The sequence below is a fragment of the Nannospalax galili genome, unplaced genomic scaffold (assembly GCF_000622305.1).
Source record: "Nannospalax galili isolate Female #2095 unplaced genomic scaffold, S.galili_v1.0 scaffold1230, whole genome shotgun sequence".
Lineage (NCBI taxonomy): Eukaryota > Metazoa > Chordata > Mammalia > Rodentia > Spalacidae > Nannospalax > Nannospalax galili.
Genome location: NW_008329135.1, coordinates 1,076,795 through 1,099,670, shown reverse-complemented (window position 1 = coordinate 1,099,670; position 22,876 = coordinate 1,076,795). Strand labels below are relative to the sequence as shown.

Genomic DNA, 22,876 nt, shown 5'->3' with positions numbered 1-22,876 from the left:
AGGAAAACACCACAAAGAGTATCATCTACACTTCCTTCAGCGTTCTGGTGCTGACGGAGGAGCAAAGTGGACCTCATTCAGAGCTTTGATAAGAGTCTGTTCAGCTAGGGGCCAAGTATCCAAAGCTTCATTATCCTTACATACCAGAGAAAGCACTTACATCTTAGGTGAGACATATAAAATGAAAATGAGTGCAAATCAAACACGGGTCCCCGACAAGCTCCCGTGTCTCTAGTTCGCTATGACGTGCTTGAACTCCTTCCATGGGCAGAGTGGTGTTTATGTGAAGAATATTTCTTGAAGCAGCTAAAAGGTGTGGGTTTGCTGTTTTTTTTTATTAATTAACATTCTTAAATAGCAATTGAAGCAAGTAAATGATGCCGTTACATATTCTTAGGACCGAAGAAAGACCCCTTTTAACGCTATACCACTCATACTTGCAATTCCTAAAAGTCTGTGCTATGAATTTGGATATATAAGTTAGATTTTTTAAAAATAAAACAGGAGGAACAGCAAGCAGAAAAGCTTTATAGGCTCAATGGAGGCGACAACAGGAGGCAGGCTGATAAGCTCTTTAATATTTCTTGTTTTTCACTGTTGATGTTCCAAATTTATGCTTGGAAAAGGTTTAGTGCTCTAGGAATTTCCAACCGAAAGAGGATACATTGGCCACCAGATTCTAGCATTTATAATTAATATTGCAGAGTAGTGCTTTACAAACGTATTTCCTTCCTAAATAGTCATAGTCTCACAATTAGATTTAACATTGAAATTTTCAATGAGCAGATACAACCACAAACAGAATTTGTGCTCTCACATCACATAAACATATCATCCACATCACACCTGATTGGATTGAGCTTGCCATTTAATAGTAGACATTATGTAAAAGACAGATTTTGAAAGCAGAACAGTTAACTTATACTCATGAACAGAAGATCTGGGTAAGAGGGAAGACTAGAAGCTGACTTCGTAAACAAGAGGAGTCTGAACGCAGAAAAGCAGATCCCCTTCCACAGACAAAAAGGATTCACAAAGGAAGTGATAGAATCCCTGAATAGTGTGGAGAGAGGCACAGATAACTCACGGAAGTGAGGCTTTGCCAAACGGCTCCAGCCATTGGTTCCTTGGTAGGGTGTTGGGAAGCAGAAGATCCCTCTGAAAGGTAATTCTAGTAGCCTTGCTGAAGAGACTGTCCTTCCCTCAGGACAAGCCCACAGCCCATACAAACCTCAAAACCAGCTTTAGGTTTTGATTAAGACAATGATTCTTCAGTTGGGTGGGTCATCGGTGGACAGGAATCCCCTTACCTTTCTGTAGGACTTGGAGACAGAGGCCAGAGGCCATCTTTAGGGAAAGCTATTTTTAGAAGAAACAACTACCATGTTAGGGGAGGAGCTGAACAGGAAATAACCACTGGTCAGGAATTTTAAATCTAGGTTAATATGAATTTCAAGGTGAAAGAATATTCTCCTGCTGTAGAGAAGCTGGTGATTAAAAGGCACCAAGACGCCTGTGTCAGTCAATCTTACCAGTACAGCCGGTGGGCCACCCGGATGCTTTGCAAGGAGCGGTGAAGCAAGAGTTCCACCAAGGGACTTTCCAGGCTCCATTCGAACTTGACAGCCTGTAGCGAGAGGCAAGTGGTGCTTTGATTTTCTCACTAACAAAAACATAACAGACTACGGAGCGGCTAAATAGCCTCCAGAAAGGGCGGTGGGAAATAGCATGCACATTGCAACAAAAAGTTTATTCGTTGATGTATAATTTACATAGCATGCATGCACATTACACAGTTTGGCTTGGTATAGTCCTCTAATTCTTCTCTTTATTTATTCTCTAAAATTATAGGAAAATAAATACAGGCAAGTGGCTGGCAGAGTTCAACCATGCCCCACAGGAGAATTCTGCCACACACACAAAAAATATCTTGACCAAAGTTTGTGGTGTATAAACGTGCTATTATGAAGCACTAGACAATTCTATCTACTTGGAGGTCAAATTAACTCCCACTCAAAACCTTAGCAGAAATCACCTACCAATGGATAGGTATTAACCTGCAGATTCTACAGCTCTGCTTAAAAATTCAAAGCTGATTGCTGCCACCACAACTCAGTCCTGAACCTTTCCTTCCTGTCCACTGTGGAAACCTCTCAGAGTCTGATATTTAGCCTAGCAATGGCAGTCCCTGATGTCCCTAGGGACCTCCTTCAGACCTCCACCTGCAGAGACTTCACTGTTACAAGTTTGTGCCTGGGTACCCATGCCCCCCCCACCGTATTCTGAATATGTGAAAGGAAAACTGAGTTCTCATGAGTTCTCATTCTACATGTACTAAATGTGCTCATTTCTGCTTGAGAGGAAAAGCTGTGGCATTCAATATGATTTTCAAGTCTATCTGGAGAGAGAGAGAGAGAGAGGGAGAGAGAGCGGGAGAGAGTTTAGGACAGGTTTTATGCCACAGTACAGATAGCAGGAAAAAGTAGGATATTTGTTTGCACAGCCGAGGCAACACCTCAATGTGCTGAGCTCCTTTCAGCATGGGAAAGTTAAACATTCCTGAAGAGTGCTGAAGATGATCTCAGAAAATTTACAAGAGTCCCAGATGCTCATGGAGTGTGTGCAGAAGACCATGATGTGCCTTGTCAAACTACAGCCACCGGCATCTCCCACTCACTCACTCACTCACTCATGCTGGCTGACTCAGTTGCTGGTTTTGCTTATTGTCCCAATGATGAGCATTTAATACCGGCACTGGGGCAGGAGCTGTGCCAGAACCGATTTCCATGCTTGACCGGTTTCATGTGTTCCCATTTTTTTTTTTTAATCCTGGAACCCAATAACTAGAGTTTATAAATGTCTCCCTTGCTTGCAAACTCCTTGCTTTACTTTATTCAGGGTTATGACTTCCCCTGAATCCCCTCTTATGGTATAGCAAATATAAATATATATATGATATACAATATATTGATTTTATATTTGATTTATATATATACATATTATACAACACATTACCATAGCTCCGTTCTTAGAGCCTGCCTGCATGGTAAAGACACTGGCTCATGGCAACCTCAATCTTTGCCTTATTTGAGTCCCAGCTATGAACCACATCTGGTTTTCATCATGGTCTTAGAATCCTGTCTTACTTCTTTGATATAGTTTACATTGTGCTAACCTGATAATCCATAAAAGAAGGCACAATCCCCAAAACTAATCAAAAGAATAGCACTTTTAGGTCTTGAAAAATTTTAGGGCCTGAATGGTGCTTACTTTTCTTGGGGTAAATATTACAATAGATGTGAATTTCTTCCCAGTTTTTACTGTCTAGTCTTATATGTTTCTTCCCATCTCAGAGTATGTTAGAAACTTTGAATTAGGACATAGATGTGGTTTTGTTCAATTTTTACCTGTGTATTTGTTGTATTGGATTGAGAACACTTTTCTTTTTAAATGAATCTGGCTTTACTGGCATATGGCTTTCAGTGACATTCTGGTGTCAAATGTATTAATTCTGACTGGCACTTTCAAATGAGATCATTCTATATGTAACTGTAACAGTTTCCTCTTTCAAGCTGACTTAAGTACAGCATGCTGCCTAAGTCCTGAGTCACAGGATGAATGATGATCCTGCAAATTGGATTCACCTGTTTTGTTTTTTTTTTATTGTGCTATCCTGACAAATCAAGGGAATCATTACTCTAAGGACTGCTAGAACCAGAAAACAGCACAGCTATTTCTAAACAAGATTTCTCCCTCAGGAAGACTTCAGAACAGTTCATGTTGTGGACTGTGAAAAGCAATATATTAGAGTTTATTAAGAGAACTTCCCCATCAATCTTGGAGTCTCTTGTCAATGGTCAACTGGACCAGCTAGCACTTAAAATAACTTCCAACTTGTTAGACAAGGAAATCTGAGTTTAAAAGACAATCTGGCAGTGGCAGTAGATGTTTGTAATCCCTGTACTTGGCATGCAGAAGTAGGAGGGTCAAAAGGAGGTTCAAGGTCATCTTTTACAACATAGTTAAGTTTGAGGTCAGCCTGGGGTTTTGAGACCCTTTCTGGAGAGAGAGCATTTGAGTTTGAGCCCCAGACACATGTGAAAAAGTCTTTAAAAAAAAACAAACAAAAGCAAACAAGCAAAAAAACCAAACAGGGATTCTGGAAAGCACTTTCAAACCCCAGTTCTGGGACAGGCCGGGTGTGTGGAGTGGATCCCTGGAACTCATTAGACAGCTAGCCTAGCTTACTTGGTGAGCTCTAGTCCCCATCTCTCATACACACATTAAAAAAAATAATGGAAGGTACATGAGAAACCACACCCGAGGTTGTACATACACACACACACGACGATAAAAGAAAATAAAACACAAAATAAAATAAAGCAGAAAGGCATGGTGGACTTCTCCATCACCCAGCAGTCATCTTAGTGCCAAGCTTTCCTTCCATAGTTTGATTATTCCATCCTGCTTGTGTTCACCTGTGAAATCTTACGTTTCGTGAGACAGGGTCTCTCTGTAGCCCCAGCTGGCCTGGAACTCACTACGTAGACAAGGCTGGCATAGAACTCACTTTGTGGACCAGGCTGGCCTGCTTCTGCCTCCTGAGTGCAGGGATTAAGTAATTTAGGTCTTAGTCTCTTGTCATATTCAGACCCTTAGTCTTTGCTCATATTTCCTGTTAACTTCATATTATTTCCTAAAGTTATCCCAAAAGCTATGATAGTTGATGTCACTGAAATGTGCTAATTAGAAGCAGGATTTGGATGTTAGAAATTACTTCTATAAGATTTATAAGCAGTAGTAGAATTCTCCATAGGCATGGCAAGGAATGCATGAACTACGAGCTGCTGAGCAAGCAGCCATTTTCTACAAGACATTTATTTGCTCAGTGTTTTATAGCTTCATATACACAGTCATGAAAAGATTTTTTATCATGAACATTCCTACTTTTTCCACAGTACTAATTACTAAGTGAAACTTTTATACAAATTTACCTTTTGGGATTCTGTATGCCTTTTTGTTAGGATATGAATTTTGGATGGCTGTGTTACTCACGTGGGAACATGGGCCATCACTGAGTTCTTTGTTGGGTAAATTGCAGTGGAACTTAGAGAGCCTGTTGGCTTACTGGGAACCTTTAGAGAATCATGTCTTAGAATCCTGGAGTCTCTTGGTAGCTCTGAGGCTCTTACCTGAACTAGCTGTGGGAGAAATTCCAGGATTTCATCATTTGAGACATTGTCTAATTGTTGGACGGCCACTTCACGAATTTCTTGGTCTGGAAAACTGATACAAAATTGATATATCTTTAGAGTTGGTAATGGCAGGAAATAAGGTATGGTGTACATTATCTGGAACAGAGGATGCATTCTACCCAGAGTGCATAAGGTAATCTAATAATTCTACATCAATGAAGATAATCAGCAGCACTAATTTGTTTTCTTTGTATTCTGTACCTTTCCTTATTCTGTAGTAAATTGCCCCATTGACTAGACTTCTGATATGGGTTTAAAGTCCATCCTTGCCAGCATCCTTTATTGATAAAACATGGGGGCTATGGGAGAGCTGAAATCTTTTCTAAAACAGCATGAAAATCTTTGCTTCTTATTTGCCCATGTATTTATCAAACAAATTATTGCCAGCTGGAGATCTAATAATTTACATGATTACAAATTAGGACCTTAGATATTCAAAATGTTTTTTGGCTAGATAGTAATGAAAACCAGATATCAAAAGTACTTTACAATGAACAAACAAACATAATTTAATAAGGGCAGATTTTACTAGGCTGTGAAACCCTTGAAGCTGGCATGCAGATGCCTGTAGTGAGATGTAGTATCCATTAGGCACCTAGTAAATGTCTGTTATTGAAAGGAATTTGGGAAGGCACCCTAGCATCTGAAACTATATTCCAAGAGAAAGTTTATTCCCAAATGGGCTCTTCATCTCAAGATATTACCATCTTGCTCCATACCAAGATTACCTATTTGATTATCTCAAAGTTCCTGGAAGTGCTTTGAAGTAACCTTAGACACTATACTGCTTTAAAAATGCTTTTGATTTACAAATTTGTTATACTTAGATATAGGAATACTTTGCTAAGAACAATTCATCTTGAATGAACAAGTTTTCAAAACCGTAGAGAAAATTTAAAACTTAAAGAAACATCTTATAGCAAGTCATTTACTAAAAAAGGAAGGACAAATGAATATACAAAACCCTATTTTTCTTTTGCAGAGAACTAAATCAATGTTTTTCAGTCAGTCAGGTGAGTATTTTGAACACTGGCTCCCTGTGGCATTAGAAGTCAGAAAACTTTGCTCTTTAATGTGCAGTCTTTTCTTTTAGGATATTAGATTACTGAAGGGTGAAATGAACATCATATAGCTAGAGTCAAGTAAAAAATGGCATTACTCAGAGTCCCTCAGCTGTCCTTGGGAGCATCGGAAAAGTGATAGCAAGTGAGCTATTCATTTTTTCTTTATTTACACAGCATCTTAATTGCAATAAGAATTTCACTTTTATGCTTTCTCACTCAAAACTGTTATTTATGATCTGAAAATGCTCTTTTAGTTCTACTTTTCCCCCAGGGAAGATCCTCATCTTGAGAGCTCAGGAGAGTGCTGTCCGGATACATCTTGTGAAGTATTGCTGACGTCAGAAGACCTCGGATCCCAGCGTCAGTGTAACATCAGCACAGAGCAAGAGCAGAGGGTTCAACAGACATGCAAAGCTAGGAGCTCAGATGATTTCTGCATGTTAAAACTTTAGTTTTTCCCAACTAAATGCAATTTCACTCTAATTTATTGTGCTCAGTCACTAAACCATTTTCTGAAGTCTGCGGACATCAAGGTGAGTCTGAGGACAGACTGAAGAATTAGATAGAATGGTTATTCTGTATATGTTGATACCCAAGTGGTGACTCCTTGAATCAGATTCTGGTTCCTCATGCTATCTTATCTGCCTGCTTCATCTTATTCATATGAATGACAGCAAGAAAGAACAGGAAACAATCACAACAAAGTTAAGCTATGATGAACAGTCTATATACTGCTAGCCATGAGCTTATATCCACATACTAGATCACAAGTTCCATGAAAGCAAACTCTTTTGTCTGTTTTGTTGATAGATGTGTCCCACGTGCCTCCAGAGCTGTGGGCATTCTCTATCTAATGGTTTGAAGATTCTCTAAGCTGAATCTATTACCTTTTCACTCAAGACATCTCCACTACCAGAATTCCCCTGTGCCACCTCTCTACAATCATAAAGTTCCCCAAATTCTGAAGGTGATATTTCCCCCCGTTTCATCTCTCTGTACATTTTCTCATCTTTCTCAACTGGTGAAATTCACCCATAGGCCAGGCTGGAAGCTATTTCTGGGCATGTTCACTTCCTGTAGAATTAACTGTCCTGTTTCCTACCAAATTCCATACAATGTTTATGGATGAGGACTGACTCATGTATTTATGAGTCCCTTGATTAAGCACAGTGGGAGGGAAGTTGTTGGAATTCCCAGCAGTCGCTTGTCTTTTCCTTTTTAATTTTATTTATTATTTTTTTTTATGTGTATGTGTGTATTGTCTGCGTGTAGGTAAGTGCTCCCATGTAGGGCAATGTCCGCAGAGGACAGAAGAGGCTGTCAGATCCCCTGGGACTGGACTTACGGACAGTTGTTAGCTGCCATGTGGGTGCTGGGATTCGAACCCGGGACTTCTGCAAGAACAACCAGTGTTCTTAACCACTGAGCCATCTCTCCAGCCCCCAGTCTTTTCCTTTACATGGAACAGCCTCCAAGTTAGTTGGCTTTTCTACCTTAATAGCTGTAGGCTTTAGGCTTGCTCTTGATTTTTCTGCAAGTATATAGTTTAGGCTTCATTACCTTGAGTGATTCTTATATTTTTCATAATGATTTCTGTCCTAGTTTGTTTCTCCATTGCTGTGATAAAACACTCTGACCAACTTGGGGAGGAAACGGTTTATTTTATCTTACATCTCCAGGGTCACAGTTCATCAGGGAGCCCAAGGTAGGAACTTAGGGCAGGAACCTCCAGGAGCTGGAGCACAGGCCGTGGTGGAACACTGCTTACTGGCTTGCTCCCCCGGCCCCCGCTCAGCCTGGTTTCTCATACAACACAGGCCCGCCTGCCCAGGGGTGGCACCACCCACAGTGAGCTGGACCCTCCCACATCAGTCACCACAGGCCAGTCCTATAGATGCAATTGCCCAGTTGAGGCTCCCTCAACCCAGGTGTGTCAAGCTGACATTAAAGCTATCCGGCACAATATATTACAATATTTCATAATTTTTTGTAAATTCACTTCTCATAAGATTTTAAATTTATATTTCCAATATGCCTCTCTTATACACACTTGCTAAATTGATATTAAAGGCTACACAGTCCAGATTTTTCTCTCACCACACATTGAGCGAATCCATCTGGCTCATCACTGTAATGTTTTTCTTCTGAAAAGGCCAGGTGCATTTCCACTTTCATGAGCTCTACAATCTCTACTTACCATTCTGCCTTAGTTTTTGAAAGTTGTGGTGCCTTATCAAATCATGAATTGAGACGCTGGGGAGATGGTTCCAGTACACACATAGAAGCTAGGTATAGCACACACATCTATAACCCAAGAACTGATGGTGGGGTGGGGAGAGATGGAGCCCTCAAGTTCATTGGCTAGCCAGCCTAAGTGAATAAATGGACTCTAGGTTAGTGAGAGACTCTATTTTATTAGTTACTTTTGTGTTGCTGTGATAAAACGCCTTGGCCAAGGCAACGTGCAGAAGAAAGAGTTTGCTTCGGTTTATGCTTTCAGAGGGATAAGAGTCAACCATGGGGAGGTGTGGCACCAAGCTCTAGGCATGGGGGGACAGAGTAAGAAGTTGAGAGCTCACATCTCCAATGGCAAACAGGAATCAGAGAGAGCAAAACTGGAAGTAGGAAGCCGAGGCTATAAACTCTCAAAGCCTGCATTTAGTGAAGTGCCTCCTCAGGGTTCCATACCTTTCCCCAAACAATGCCACCAACTCACCAAGTGTTCAAATACCAGTACCTATGAGGGATCTTCCCCGTTCAAACTGTCATATCTATCTCAAAAATAAGGGAGAAAGAGATTAAAAAAGATACCCAGACTCTGGCCTCCACCCACACAGGCACAGGCAATCCCACCTGCACACACATTCTCATAGATGTGCTCGAGTCCTTCTGAATGCGATTATGGTTAGTAATCATTTCTTTGCACTCCAGAGATACTGATTTGTTCACTCTTACTGGCTAACAAATACTAGTACTTACTATTATTTTAAGAATATGTGTCTTTGGGGTTGGAGAGATGGCTCACTGGTTAAGAGTGCTGGCTGCTCTTGCAGCTGAAAACTGTCTGTAACTCCAGTACCAGGGCAATTGGACACTCTTTTCTGACTTTCGTGGGCATTGTAGGACATGGGTGCACCACATATATGCAGGCAATACATTCATACACATAAAATAAAAATAGTAAATAAAGTATTAAAGATATGTTTCTTCATTTCTTTATGAGTGACTGAACTGAGGTTAAAGTTTACTGCATTTTCTTATTTCTAGGATTTAGCATCATGTCTCTGTATTATGGTGATTAATCAAAATGTATTGATCATGATAACAGTGTTGAAAATCATTCTCCAGAGTCAAGTCACTTCTTGCTATGCACTGAGAACATTTGGATTTGTTGCAGTAGGTCTGAGTCTATAAATCCTACCTATATAAATGTCAGGATTTTTTGTCTCTCAGTCAAAAGAATAAGCAAAAGTCACATCTGGAGGTAACAGAAGATGTCTTCCAAGGTCTTCAGACAATGGAAAACACAAAGCTATTCACACCTGTACAGTCCAGTCCAAAAGGAAAATTGTACATGTGAATTCTTGGGAGCACGCTCTTGTACTTTGATGGAAAGGATGTCTCATTAGTCATCACCACTGCTTGAAGTTCAGAAAGAAATCGAGAGAGAAATTGGAAATAACCACATGATATCCTGGGATGCGATTAAGGACTCACTTGACATTCAAACATATCCAAGAATCACTTGCATTTGACTATTTTAGGAGGAGTCGGCAGGTTAAGAGATGCTTGCTGGGTGAGGAAGTTCTGGGGAAAAGGGCTCTTTTATGCAATATAGGCAGTATGTGGTGATGTATTAAAATGAAACAAAAATGCCTTCGGGCTGTTTATTCTTATTTTACTTTTTTATTATTACACCTATCTTTCTACCCATTTATTTACATACCTATTTATTTATTTTTGTGTGGAGGAGGTCATAGGACAACTTGTGGGAATCTGTTTTCTCCTACTATGTGAGACCCAGGGATCGAACTCAGATTGTGAGGCTTGGCAGCAAGCACCTTTATCTGCTGAGTCATCCCACTGTTCCAAGATTTGCTTATTCTTGATGTAACAAATTAGTCTATATCCTGAAGATATAATCATAAATATGTATGAAGATATGTATATGTAAAAACATTGGAAATAATACATGTCTAAAAAGAGTTAGGTTAAATATACTATGATCACGTAGTAGATTATACACAGCCACTAAATAAAGCAATGAATATTTAATTATAAGAAATTATTATGTAATATTTATGCAGCATAATACTATTTTAGTGTAGAAAGTAAATTATGAAATTCCAATATATTCCAATTCTGAATATCATTATTCTTAATAAAAATATAGAGTATCAAAATAGTAATACCAAATATCCCAAGGGAAGTTTCACTGATGACTTTAAATGTCTAAACTATTTTCAAGTCTACTGGAAAACTGATGTATAGTTCAAAGGAAGTCTCATCTAACAAACTAATGAGCATATGTGAATAACTGCAAATTCATTACCAGAACTAGGAAAAAAAAGCACCAAATGTTAAGAAGGTTTTCTTAAGGCCTTTTTAAGAAGGAATGTCATTGTGTGGAAAAGACAGGCACCTTATTTTTAGCTAATCTGGAGTATTCCTTTAACAGAACAGACCTCTGGAGGATGTGTTTGTTTTCTCAGTACCCCTGAAGTCAGGGAGAGATCAATGGACAAACATGTTCTGCAAATCCTGGCATTTCTTATCTGTGATGTCTGAAATTATTTAAAAATTCTGTGGGGAGGTACCGGCTGGCATTTCCTGCTCAGGAGCTTGCTCCTCAGTGAGGTGAGGGTTACCCACAGGGTTTCTCTGACTTTGGTGTGATATTTGCACACTGAAATGTCATATGTAACAGAAGATCTGCAATCCATTTTGAATTTTCCATAAGCCAGGTTACATTGAATTTCCCAAGGCTTTGATTTGCTTGAAACACACACATACAATTCTTGCCAATAGGAAGCAGGAGACACTCTTTGGCAATGGTATTATCCTTGAGACTGCACAGTCGATGTTAAACTTTGAGTTTGTGTTCCTCACAAAAGCACCACCAGGAGAGCCATAGGGTAATACCAATCACTTCCTCGCTCATTTGCAAGAAGTGTCTTTATAATCAATCAGGAAATTGATCCTCAAATGTCATGACTTGATATATGAAGAAGATGGCATCCATGAAATGCTTCTATTTATTGGGACAGAGATTGTATAAGATGAAGGAAATTTTCACTTACAAAAAAGAACTGCTTTTTAATGAGGCTCAACAAATGTTGTGTGAAATCACTTCCTTAAGGTGATTCATTGTTTTCTAAAGGTTCATCTCTGGAAAAGTTAGTTACAGAATTAGGTTCTAAATGTCTGAGCAATGGAGCCAAACCAAAGCTCCACTCTTGGTGATGGTTTAGTGTATTGGCCTCTGAACTGAGCTAACAATGATTCTCTGGAATGTGCTAAAAGATAACATTTCATGGCCAACATAAATATAACACTTTAACTTGATTGTTAAGAAATTACCTAAAAATTAAATATGGTCCATTGTCTCGTGAACAAAGGAGAAAAGTTTTTCCAGGATAAGTTTTGAGACTGGTGTAAACAATCAAAGAGTCATGGCTAAAAATTCAAAATGTGAAAGATTAAATAAAATTCTTTAATGTCAGAATGAATATTTTTCAAAGAAACTCTAATGAAATATCAACACCTTATCTTGCTGTTGTAGTCTGCTTTCTTTTTAAAAATCTTTTTTTAATCTAAGTGAATGAGTGTTTTGTCTGAAAGTATGTAAGCACACCTGTGCAAGCAAGGCCAGAAGAGGTGTCAGATCCTCTGGAACTGGAGTTATGGACAGTTGTTAGCTGCCATGTGAGTCCTAGGAATGAAACCTGGGTTTTTTGCAAGAGCAACCAGTGCTCTTAACTGCTGAGGCATCTCTCCAGTCTTGTTCTAGTTTGCTTTCTATTGCTGTGTAAAATACTGACCTAAGCAACTTGGGGAGTAAAGGGTTGATTTCCTCTGACATCTTATAGTCTATTATGGAGGGAAGCCAGGTGGGAATTCAGGGCAGGACTCTGGAGACAGGAACTGAAGTACAGACCTTGGAAGAGCACTGCTTATAGGCTTGCTCCCTTGGCCTGTGCTCAGCCTGCTTTCTTATATAACCCAGAATCACCTGTCCAGGGGTGGCACCACTCACTGTAGGTTGGGCCTTCCCACATCACTCAATGATCAAGAAAATACCCATAGACATGCCCGCAGGCCTATCCGATAGAGGGAATTCCTTAATTGATGATCCCCCTACACATGTATGTAAACTTAACAACTGAAGCTATCAAGCAGAATTGACCCCTTGTCAACTTGACACATACAACATAGTTATTAAATGGTAACCTTTCCATTTCACGTGCCCAAGACCTCATGTTAATATTAACATCAAAATATAAAACATAATACATTAAAAAGTCCAAGTCTTTAAAAAATTTAAACGCTTTAAAAATTCCATGTCTTTTTTAAATGCTGACTCCTGCAAAATCCAAAAGAAGCTTTCTTATTTCAAGAAGGAAGAACCAGGGCACACATAAGCAAAACCAAAGTCCAGCAGTATAGCTCGATGTCTGATATCTGGGAATAGCTTATGATTTCCTGTTCTCCAAAAGGCTCAAACAGCTCCAGTTCTCTGACTTTGCCATTCACAGAACAAATAGGCTTGTCTCCTAGGCTCAGGCCAACTCCACTTCAAATCCACCACTCTCCTTGTCTTGGCATCTCCAACATTCTGGCATCTCCTCTACAGCTGTGGGTACATCTTTACCAGTGTCCTCATCAACCTCACATGGTGCCAAGCCTCACATTCTCTACATGACCCCATTCGATCCTGGGGTTTCTACTGCTACTGAGGCTGCTCCTTCACCAATGACCTCTCCTTACTCTCTTTAGGGAGACTCCAGCCATGCCTCACAGTGTCAATTCTCAGCTGCTCTCCATGATCCCTCTGTGCCTTAAAAATCACTGCCACATGGGAGACTCTTACACATTAGTAAGTTCTGCTTCCAGCTTGAGATGTAGCTTTTGTCCCTCTGGACCACAGCTTCTGTGTGCTGACCTGAGGAAGTGAATCCCAGAAGATTTCACCTCAGTGATGCTGGTCTCAGTAAACACAGCTTATTTTTCAACCTCAGATAACCAGCATAGGTTGTCCTAGTAAAAAACAAAAGATTTCCTTCACATATTCTTAATCCAAAAAATATCACACAAATTGCCCAAATAGAGTCTTTGAGGGGCCCTGAAACTTCCCTCCTCAAGTTCCCAGGCCTGGCCTCCACCACCTCCATTTTTCTCAACATCATAATCCAGGCATCCACAGACCAGCTCAATAAGCAACAGAAACTTAACAGCTTTTCCAGTCCGAAGTTCCAAACCTTTCCACAATTCTCCCCAAAACAGCATAGCCAGGTTGTTCACAGCAATATCACATGATCCTAATACCAACTTGTGGTCTAGTTTGCTTTCTATTGATGTGACCAAAGCCAACTTGGAGAAGAAAGGGTTTATTTCACCTTAAGACTTACAGTCCATCAGGGAGGGGACTCAGGCAGGAAATCAAGGCAAGAACCGGGAGTAGAAACTGAAGCTGAGCCACGGAGGAACGCTGCGTACTGACTTACTCTCCTGGCCATGCTCAGCCTGCTTTCTTATACAACCAGGATCACCTTCCTAAGGGTGGCGCCACCCACTGTGGGCTGAGCCGTCTCATATCACTAAGCAATCAAGACATGGCCATGGGTCAGAATGACAGAGGAAATTCACCAGCTGAGACTCCCTCTTCCCAGGTGTGTAAGGTTGACAACTGAAGCTGTTCGGCTCACTTGCAAACAATGTAGGATAAATATAACTGATTTAGAGTCATACGGAGAGGATGGAGTGGCTGTCTTGGAAGGGAAGGAAGAGGACCAAGTGTTTGGGTAACCCTGGTTCTAGAGGGAGTCAAGATCTGACCAGCTTTCAGGACTTGTTTATAACTGCAGTTCTCTCTAACTCTGGGTCTCAAGACACTATTACATTCTTAAAAATTATTGAAGATTAGGCCGGGCGTGGTGGCACACGCCTTTAATCCCAGCACTCGGGAGGCAGAGGCAGGCGGATCTCTGTGAGTTCAAGGCCAGCCTGGTCTACATAGTGAGTTCCAGGCCAGCTGGGGCTGCAGGGAGACCCTGTCTCAAAAAGACCAAAAAAAAAAAAAAATTATTGAAGATTACCAAAAGGTGGTTCTTCAAAAAATAAAGTCATATCTATCAATAATTAATGTAGAAATAAAATTAGCTGATTTAAGATATTTAACAAGTCACTAAAAATAACATTGATATTCCCATTCCCTGTTAATGTACATACCATATTTCAATGAAAAGCCATATTTTCAAAGACAAAGAAAATATTTGGTGAGGAAAGTGATATTATTTTACATTTTTTCACAGATGTTCAATGTCTGGCTTAATAAAAGACAGCTGGGCCTCTGATTTTTTTTTTTTTTTTTTGCATCAAATCTGTTGTAGTATTGAGAATCATGTAACCTAGGGAAACCTTAACTCTCCTCTGATAAGTGTGGTAAAAGCCGTTTTAGGATTATTATGGAAATAATTATGACCTTGCGAAAGCTCTGCTGTGATCGACAAGGAAAAGAATTAGCATCTCTGGTTTGTTCCTAAGACAGCAGCACACTGATATGTGTTTCTTGGTTGGCTTTGAGGTCACCTGACCAACATTCAGGTATAATAGTATTTACTCCTTTTCTCTGTTTCCCAAACTTTTCAATCCCTTTCCTGGCTGTGATATGTCACTGACGATTCAGAACGCCTTCAACAAAGCTGGTGATCTCGTGGAATGAAACTTTAATGGAAAAATGCATTCTTTAACTTATCCCACTGACATATTTTTGTCATTTCTACTCTTTTACTGTTTCTCCCCGTTTATTGTTTTTATTTTTTGTTCCTCTCCTAGTTCACAGAATGACATGGGGACATCTTGCTCAAAGAACTTCTGAAGGGAAAGGCGAGAGCTAAACACAGCATGACAAATACCAGCCTTTAAAAATAAGCAATTGTGAGTAAACCAAAAAGCAAAGAGATCTGAGATCAAATTTAAGTCTAACAGAAACGTCATGCCTTCAGAATACACAGCAAGAATTCATGCAGAATGCCAGGAGGCTATATCATAGCTAAAAGCTTCAATGTCAGACTAGAATTAGAAAACCATCAGACGGACAGAAGTGCTTCTCCAATAGTTTTTGAGTCTGATGACACAGGCAGCATCAGTTTGGAAGAAAAATGCCAATATGAATATCTCCGCTATGTATCTAGAATAAAAAGCAATCAGATCTGACAGAAGGGTTTTTTTTTCTAAGCAAATGATGAATAAGGATTCCTTAAGGTGATTGAGAACCTCGGCCTACTGAATAATTCATGCTTATTCAAGGAGCGTTTTGTGGTTACAGAATATCAGAGACTAAGCAAACTTGGAAAGCCAGCGCAATCCCCTTTCGAAGCAGAGGAAAAGTCTCAGTCTCACAGAGGTGAAGCCGTTTGCCCAAGGACATTTGCTGACTCTGAACCAGAATCCAAATGCCCAGAGTTCTAGAATGGAAGCTTTCTACTTTACTTCTAAGGCCTTTTGATCTTTGGACTAGAAATTATCATGTCCACACATAAAACTGCACGACTAACTTGGGTTTGTTACTTAGTTAATTTTATTCTAAATGGATCAATGTTGGAGATAGAGAGATGGTTCAGGAATTAAGAACACTGGCTGTTCTTACAGAGGACCTGGTTCAGCTCCCAGCACCCACATGGTGGCTAACAACTGTCTATAACACCAGTTCCAGAGGATCCAACTCCCTCTTCTGGGATCCACAGACATTGCACCCATGGGTGCACTTACACGCAGGCAAAACACCAATACACATAAAAATTAATTAATTAAATGGATCAATATTGACATACAATAGCTTGGTAGTTGGAATGAGAAATATCCCCCATAGACTCATGTATCTGGATCCTTGGTTTCTAGTTGGTGGTGCTGTTTGGGGAGGTTATGGAACCTTTAGGAGGTACATCCAGTCTTGCTTGAGAAAGTATATCACTGGGAGGTTGACTTTGGGGGTTTCTAGACTGGCCCTACTTTCTGTTCTCTCTGCTTCCTGTGTGTGGATGAAATATAATTAGCAAACTTCCTGCTCCTGTCATTGTGCCTTCTCTTCCCTTCCTATGAAGGTTGCCTTCCCCACCATGATGGATTCTATCCCCCGGAACTGTAAGCCAAAATAAACTCCTCCTTAGGTTGCTTTTGGTTATAGTATTTTATCACAACAATTGAGAAGTAACTAATATAAATAGTGAGCTGTGAAACTTAAACTCGAATGGAGCATTGACCAAAAGCAGTAATAATGAATCCCAAACCCAAGGAGACATGGCAACTGAGATGGATGGGCTAGGGGCTTATGTACAGACCTTGGGAATTAAGTAACAATGTAGTCAAAATATTAGCTAATTAAAATGACTGTTTTGAACTCAAGAGTAGTTGATTTTGTTTCTCTATGTTAGCAGTTTGATGGCCAGGCTTTAACATATCATTGACATAAAGCAAGTGGCATGCTTAATGTACCACATAGATTTTTGTATTTGATGTGTAACAGATGAGATGGCCAAGTGCCATGACATGCTATAAAGGGATAACAGATCATGAGTCCAAATACCAAGGCTCTGATGTTTCTACCTTCTGCTTTATTTGGAAGCAAATCTGCATACACTCCTAAATCACATCTTGTGACTGATGTCCAAATTGAGGTCTGTAACTTACATTATTTGTTTGGATGACCAGATTTTAAATTCAGCCATTTCAATCACAACTCAGGCCAACATATCCCAACCTAAACAATAAAGGTGGTTTTTCTAAAATCTGTCACTTAGCGCACCCCATCTTGGTGGATATTTCTACCATCACCTGTTTATGTAAGACGGAGATGCAGATCTGATCTTTGACTTCTCTTCAATAATTTTCAGTGTGCTTGGCATTACCTCAAAGGGTTTTCTCATGCTAGTCTTCATGACAGCACCACCCCACCTCCCAGGTTGCCCTGTTATTCTCTGACATCTGGGCTATTTCCACAGCTTCCCAGCTGGCCTTCTCCCATCTGCATTTGCCTTTCTCAGCAAATCTGTGCCTCAGTCAGCAAACAGCAAGACCTTTAAAAGATAAAAATCAGTCATCTCTGCTGGGCATGGTTGGTGCATGTCTTTAATCCCAGTACTGGGGAGGCAAAGGCAGGTGGATCTCTGTGAGCTTGAGACCTGCCTGATCTATATAACAAGTTGTGGACCAGCCATGGCTACATAGTGAGACCCTGTCTAAAATAACCACAGGAACAGAACGATTTTATTTTTCTCTCTCAGAACAGTCTATGTTTTCCTGCTGCTACTAGATTAAGGTCCAAGCCGCAAATGGTGATCCTGTTTAGAAGTACATGCTATGGTCCATCAGGTTCATATTACCATGTTGGTTCCCCTTGCCCCAATCAACTTCCTCAGTATAACTGCTGTCCCAAGACCTGTTTTTATTTAGGAACCCTCACCCCAGAAAATCTCTTTCTCACTTCTCTCCTTTGTCCAGTTCATTTCCTTTGGAAAAATGACCATAGCCTTTGGATCTGAGTTCAGATGTAACTTCCTCAGGAAATACTGTCCCACTCACAGAAAGCAGTTTGATCCTTTGTTATATGTGACGTTGGAGTCATGAGCCACTTCTTCACCACACATGTCATAACATCTGTTGTTTTACAATTGCAATTTGGTCTGCTTCACTCTTCCAGGAGATTGCCCTTCCATGAAGAGAGACTGTTTGTTCAATACAACAGCATCAGGGCTCACTGATGTGCCTAGTATGAACAGGCCATCATCAATGTACACGTGCTGGTGTGGGGGATGGTTCATTCACAAGGCCCTATCCATAGTTGAAGAGATACAAGAAGTCAATGATACTGAGGGAGGGAAAGTGAATTTTCTTCAGGGATGAGCCCTGATAGGTCATTTAGGCCTAATTAGTCAGTTCTAACTCTGTGTACATACAGGAAAAACTAACTGGACTCAGTAGTCTCTCTCTCTCTCTCTCTCTCTCTCTCTCTCTCTCTCTCTGTGTAAAACAATAATAACGGTAGAAGAAGAGAACATGAATTTGAAAAAGGGATGGAGTGAGGGCGTACTCTGGGAAGAGTTGCAGGGGAGAGGGAGGGGTGAGAATGATGTAAATATAGTGTAATCATATATAAAACTCTAAAAAGTGGTTCATGAATAAAAGAATAAAATTAAAATAATTTTATAAAACCTCATGCTGAATAATGGATAAACTGTAGTTGAACCTGGAATGGATTATACCAAGTGAAATAGCCAGGGAGGCATAGAAAGACACACACAAAGACATTTATGTGTAGAATCCTCAACAAATTCCCAAAGAAACGGGCAGAAACCCCTCACTAGAGGTTGACGGGTGGGGTTGGGAAGGAAAGAGCAGAGGTGCTGATCAAACTGAGTAATCACTGCTTGTTACAAAAGCTCAGTTAGATTGAAGAGTGAGTTTTGTCAGTTTTTTTGCACCGCAGGTTGGCCACAGTTGGGAATAACGTGTCATGTATTCTGAAGTTACAAAAGAAATAGATCCTTAACATTCTCACCACGAAAAGGTTAAGTTTGATTATTAGTTTGATTTAATCTTTCTTCAGTGCTTATATATAGCAAAAGATCACAAAATATCTCATGAACATATACAATTTTTGTTAATTAAAAAACAAGATTAAACAAACTTAAAAAGCAATAACTTTTCTTATTAGTAAGCAGTGATGACTCTTCTTCTAAATGTATTAATTTATTTTTAGAACTAATTATAATATTTCTCTAAAGCTTTTGAACATCTTTTTATAGATGTTAAAATACCATTTTGTGAGCATCCTCTGATCACTTGGCCACATTCTTTTTCCTGGTCTCTCTTTCTTTAGCATTGTCCCTATAATGCTGCTCTCCAGAGTCTTACCTTTGACTTCTGATATTTCTTCTAGTTTTGAAACAAATACCTTTCCCCCCCTAGATCTCTCCTACTTCTGTGACCTGCATCATTGCTTTAAAGATCCCAAGTCATGTTATTTTTCAAGATTTCTTTTCTCTTCAAAGCTTCAGATTTGTCGGTGCAACTGCATAGTGTACAGTTCCCAAAAGTCACAGGTTAAAGGTTTTTTCCTCTAATCTCTAAAAAATTATTTATTTTTATTTTATGCCTAGAAGGGTTTTTCCTGAATGTTTGTAAGTGCACCTGTGTCATGAAAAGCCCATGGAGTACAGAAGAGGGTGTCATCCCCTGGAATTAGTGTTACAGATGGTTGTTAGTTGCCACATAGGTGCTAGATACCGACCTGGGTTCTCTGCAAGAGCAGCCAGTGCTCTTAACTGCTAAGCCATCTGTCCAACTTTGAAGATTAAAGTTTTTTAAAAAATCAACAAGCTGCAAGCAGAGCCCTTCACCTTACACTACCTCATTTTACCTTCCTTCTATGGCCCACGTCTTAGCTCACAATGGAATTTTCTACCATTTATTCTAATCAATAACTTCAAAGTTATTATTCTCTCTTCTCTCTTCGTCACTTTTTTCTAAATACCTTTTCAGTCTGCTCAGTGGATTTCCACTACTCTTGATACCAAGCCAAGAAAGATTTTGCAAATGGATGATTCCAATACCTGACATCTAGCTAATATGCCTCTTGTCATTTTTGAAAACATGATCTTCACATTGTTGCTAGGATTATCCTTGTGTAATATAAATCGTCTTACAAAATTCCATGGAATGTCAACACTTCCTACCTGGTGCACAAGGCCCAAACAATCTTTATTAGACCACCCTGTCATTCTTTTCAACTTAATTCTATTAAACTTTTCACTGTGCCTTGAGTCCTCATAGCCAGGCTAGTGTTACTGGAAGAATTTCTTGCAAAAATTTTAAGTTCGAATTTAATTTCATTGTGAACATTTCCCTACTTTCTTGGGGATAATTTGCCTCTCTCCCTTGGGCTCATATCACACATAGTATTTAGTCTAATTATAGTTTGGAGAGCACATGACCTCCAGTGTTGGTCTCGCCTTAAAAATTCTGTGCTTTTCTTAGCAATAATCACTGTGTCTTATATTTTTCCTCTTTGATTAAGTATATAACAGTTTTCCTGTACACATATTTTTGCTCAATATATGGAAAAGATACACTGCTTAATTATACATTTAAATAATGGGAGTTTTAATTGACTCACTATTGTGTATTCTATTCTTCCTGTTTACAATGCTGGTCAAGACTGACTATAGTATAAACTAATCTGTAAAATAAACAAGAGAATGGTTTGGTGAAGATATTGTTGTGAAACAGTTTTTTTTCCATAAGGATATAGGTTTTGGCTGCTAAGGCCTGGGTTATTAAATACATTTCTACCCCTGCAAAGCGAAATCTTTAGATCGTATGAGAGGAGGAAGTACCATGATGAAAATGTTGTGTTTGGTTTTGAGACAAGATCTCTCTGTAGCCCCAGTTGGCTTGGAACATGCTATGTAGATGAGTCTGTCTCCCATCTCACAGTGATCCACCTGCTTCTGCCTCCTGAGTGCTGAGCTTAGAGGCTTGTACCATGCCCAGATTGGCTTGTCAAACTTTTATTTAAGCTCCTGCTATAATCTCCTGATGCCAATTTAGATTTGCTATTTTTTAGACATATTTTATGTATTGTTTTTATTTGATGTGTATGCTCTCATGTATCTAAGTGCACCTGCATCCTGCAATGCCAGTAGAGGTCAGAAGAGTGTGGCAGAGCTCCTGGAACTGAAGTCACAACTGTTGTTAGCCACCATGTGGGTGCTGGGAATCAAACCCGGGTCCTCTGCAAGAACAGCCAGTGCTCTTAACCACTGAACCTTCTCTCTAGCCTCCATGGAATTGCTATTTTAAAATCAATATTTTCATTGAATTGACTTTTACTTTCTTGGGTAATTTTTATTGTTACTAGCAAGCGAATGGTGGTGTTTTTGCATCAGGGTTCAGGAATATGACAGCCATCTGCCAAGAGTCAGAGAACTTAGGCCTGGGTCTGTTATCTGGACAGCTTCTCTTTCTATGATAGAAGGATTTGTACCTACTAAGCATTCGGCTGGCACTCAGTGGTGGAATATGAACACTTGTGGCCTGCTCAAGGTAAATTAAATTTCACCATGTCTCTCACTTAACATAAACCCAAAGGAGGTGGTGATTCTTCAGACAGAATGAAGTAAATGCCAGTATTAAAAATCTCCAAATTGGAAGTGGAGCAAAGCAGATTCTGAGAGATTAAACCAGCAGCTAGAGAGATGGCTCAGTGCTTAAAAGCATTGGCTGCTCTTGCAGAGGACCCAGGTTTAGTTCCCAGCAAACATGACAGCTGCCTACAGTCTGTAACTCCAGTTCCAGGGGAGTCAATGCTTTCTTCTGGCCTCTGTGGGGTTTGCACACACATAGTACACTTGCAGACATGCAGGCAATACATTCATATGCATAAAATAAAGAAATAAAAAAAGTTAAAAAGAGGTTAAACCATAAAAAAAAAAGACTACTCGAAGGAGAGAAGAAAAAAAAATTCCAGAACCCTGAAGAACTCTGGCAACTCATTTAACAAGCACATATTGTTTGTTCTCAGAAGAGTTAGCTTTTGAATTTAGAGGAGTGGAAAGATTTATTTCTGGAAACAGCTTGTCCTCAAGTTTTTTAATAGTTCAGTTAACTGAGAGTGGGAGTCACAGGACGACTACAGTGGAAACAGTCCAACCTTGTCAGTGACCTTATCTGGAGAATGAAAAGATCTGGAATGCCTACAAGTTAATCAGGGTTCACCCATGTCCCCAGAATGAAGCTCCATAACCAGATATCCACCTTGAGCGCAACCCTTTTTGTCTGTGACTGTTAAAATCTGATGATTCCAGAGTGAAGGAGAAACACCGCAGTGGATAACAGCCTCAGTGCTGCTTGCAACAAGAAAAAGTTATTTAGGATGTCAACTTAACATACCTGGTGATTTGAATGAGAATGTCCCCCATAGGCTCCAAGTATTTGGACATTTTGTCACCAGTTGGTGGTGCTGTTTTGGGAGGTGTTATCGCTAATCCTGGGTGTCAACTTGACTGGATCTGGGATTAACTGAAATGAAAGAGATCTTCTTGATTGGATCATCTGAGGCTGGAAGACACACCCTGAATGTGGGTGTTACCTTCTGATGGCAGCCTGTATAAAAGGCCACAGCAGAGAAGAATGCCTGGCTTCTTGCCACTTGCCTTCTCGCTCGCTGGTGAGTTCGTCTTGCTGCTGTAGACTGAAGACTAACTGATCTTTTGGAATTTGTCAGACCTTCAGTGCCAGATTGGGACTACTGAGACATCCAGCCTCATGGACTGAATGACT

General features: G+C 39.9%; 1 protein-coding gene across 4 annotated transcripts in view; it reads right to left on the bottom strand.

Moving 5' to 3' along the window:
- Pik3c2g (phosphatidylinositol-4-phosphate 3-kinase catalytic subunit type 2 gamma) overlaps positions 1–22,876 on the bottom strand; it is a 402,869-nt gene that overhangs the window by 207,059 nt on the left and 172,934 nt on the right. For all 4 annotated transcript variants that reach the window (XM_029563391.1, XM_029563392.1, XM_029563394.1 and 1 more), the window contains 2 exons: positions 5,193–5,286; positions 1,533–1,627 (listed from right to left, as the gene is read on the bottom strand). In XM_029563391.1, the coding sequence (XP_029419251.1) occupies positions 1,533–1,627; positions 5,193–5,286 (189 nt within the window). The remainder of the gene's footprint in view (positions 1–1,532; positions 1,628–5,192; positions 5,287–22,876) is intronic.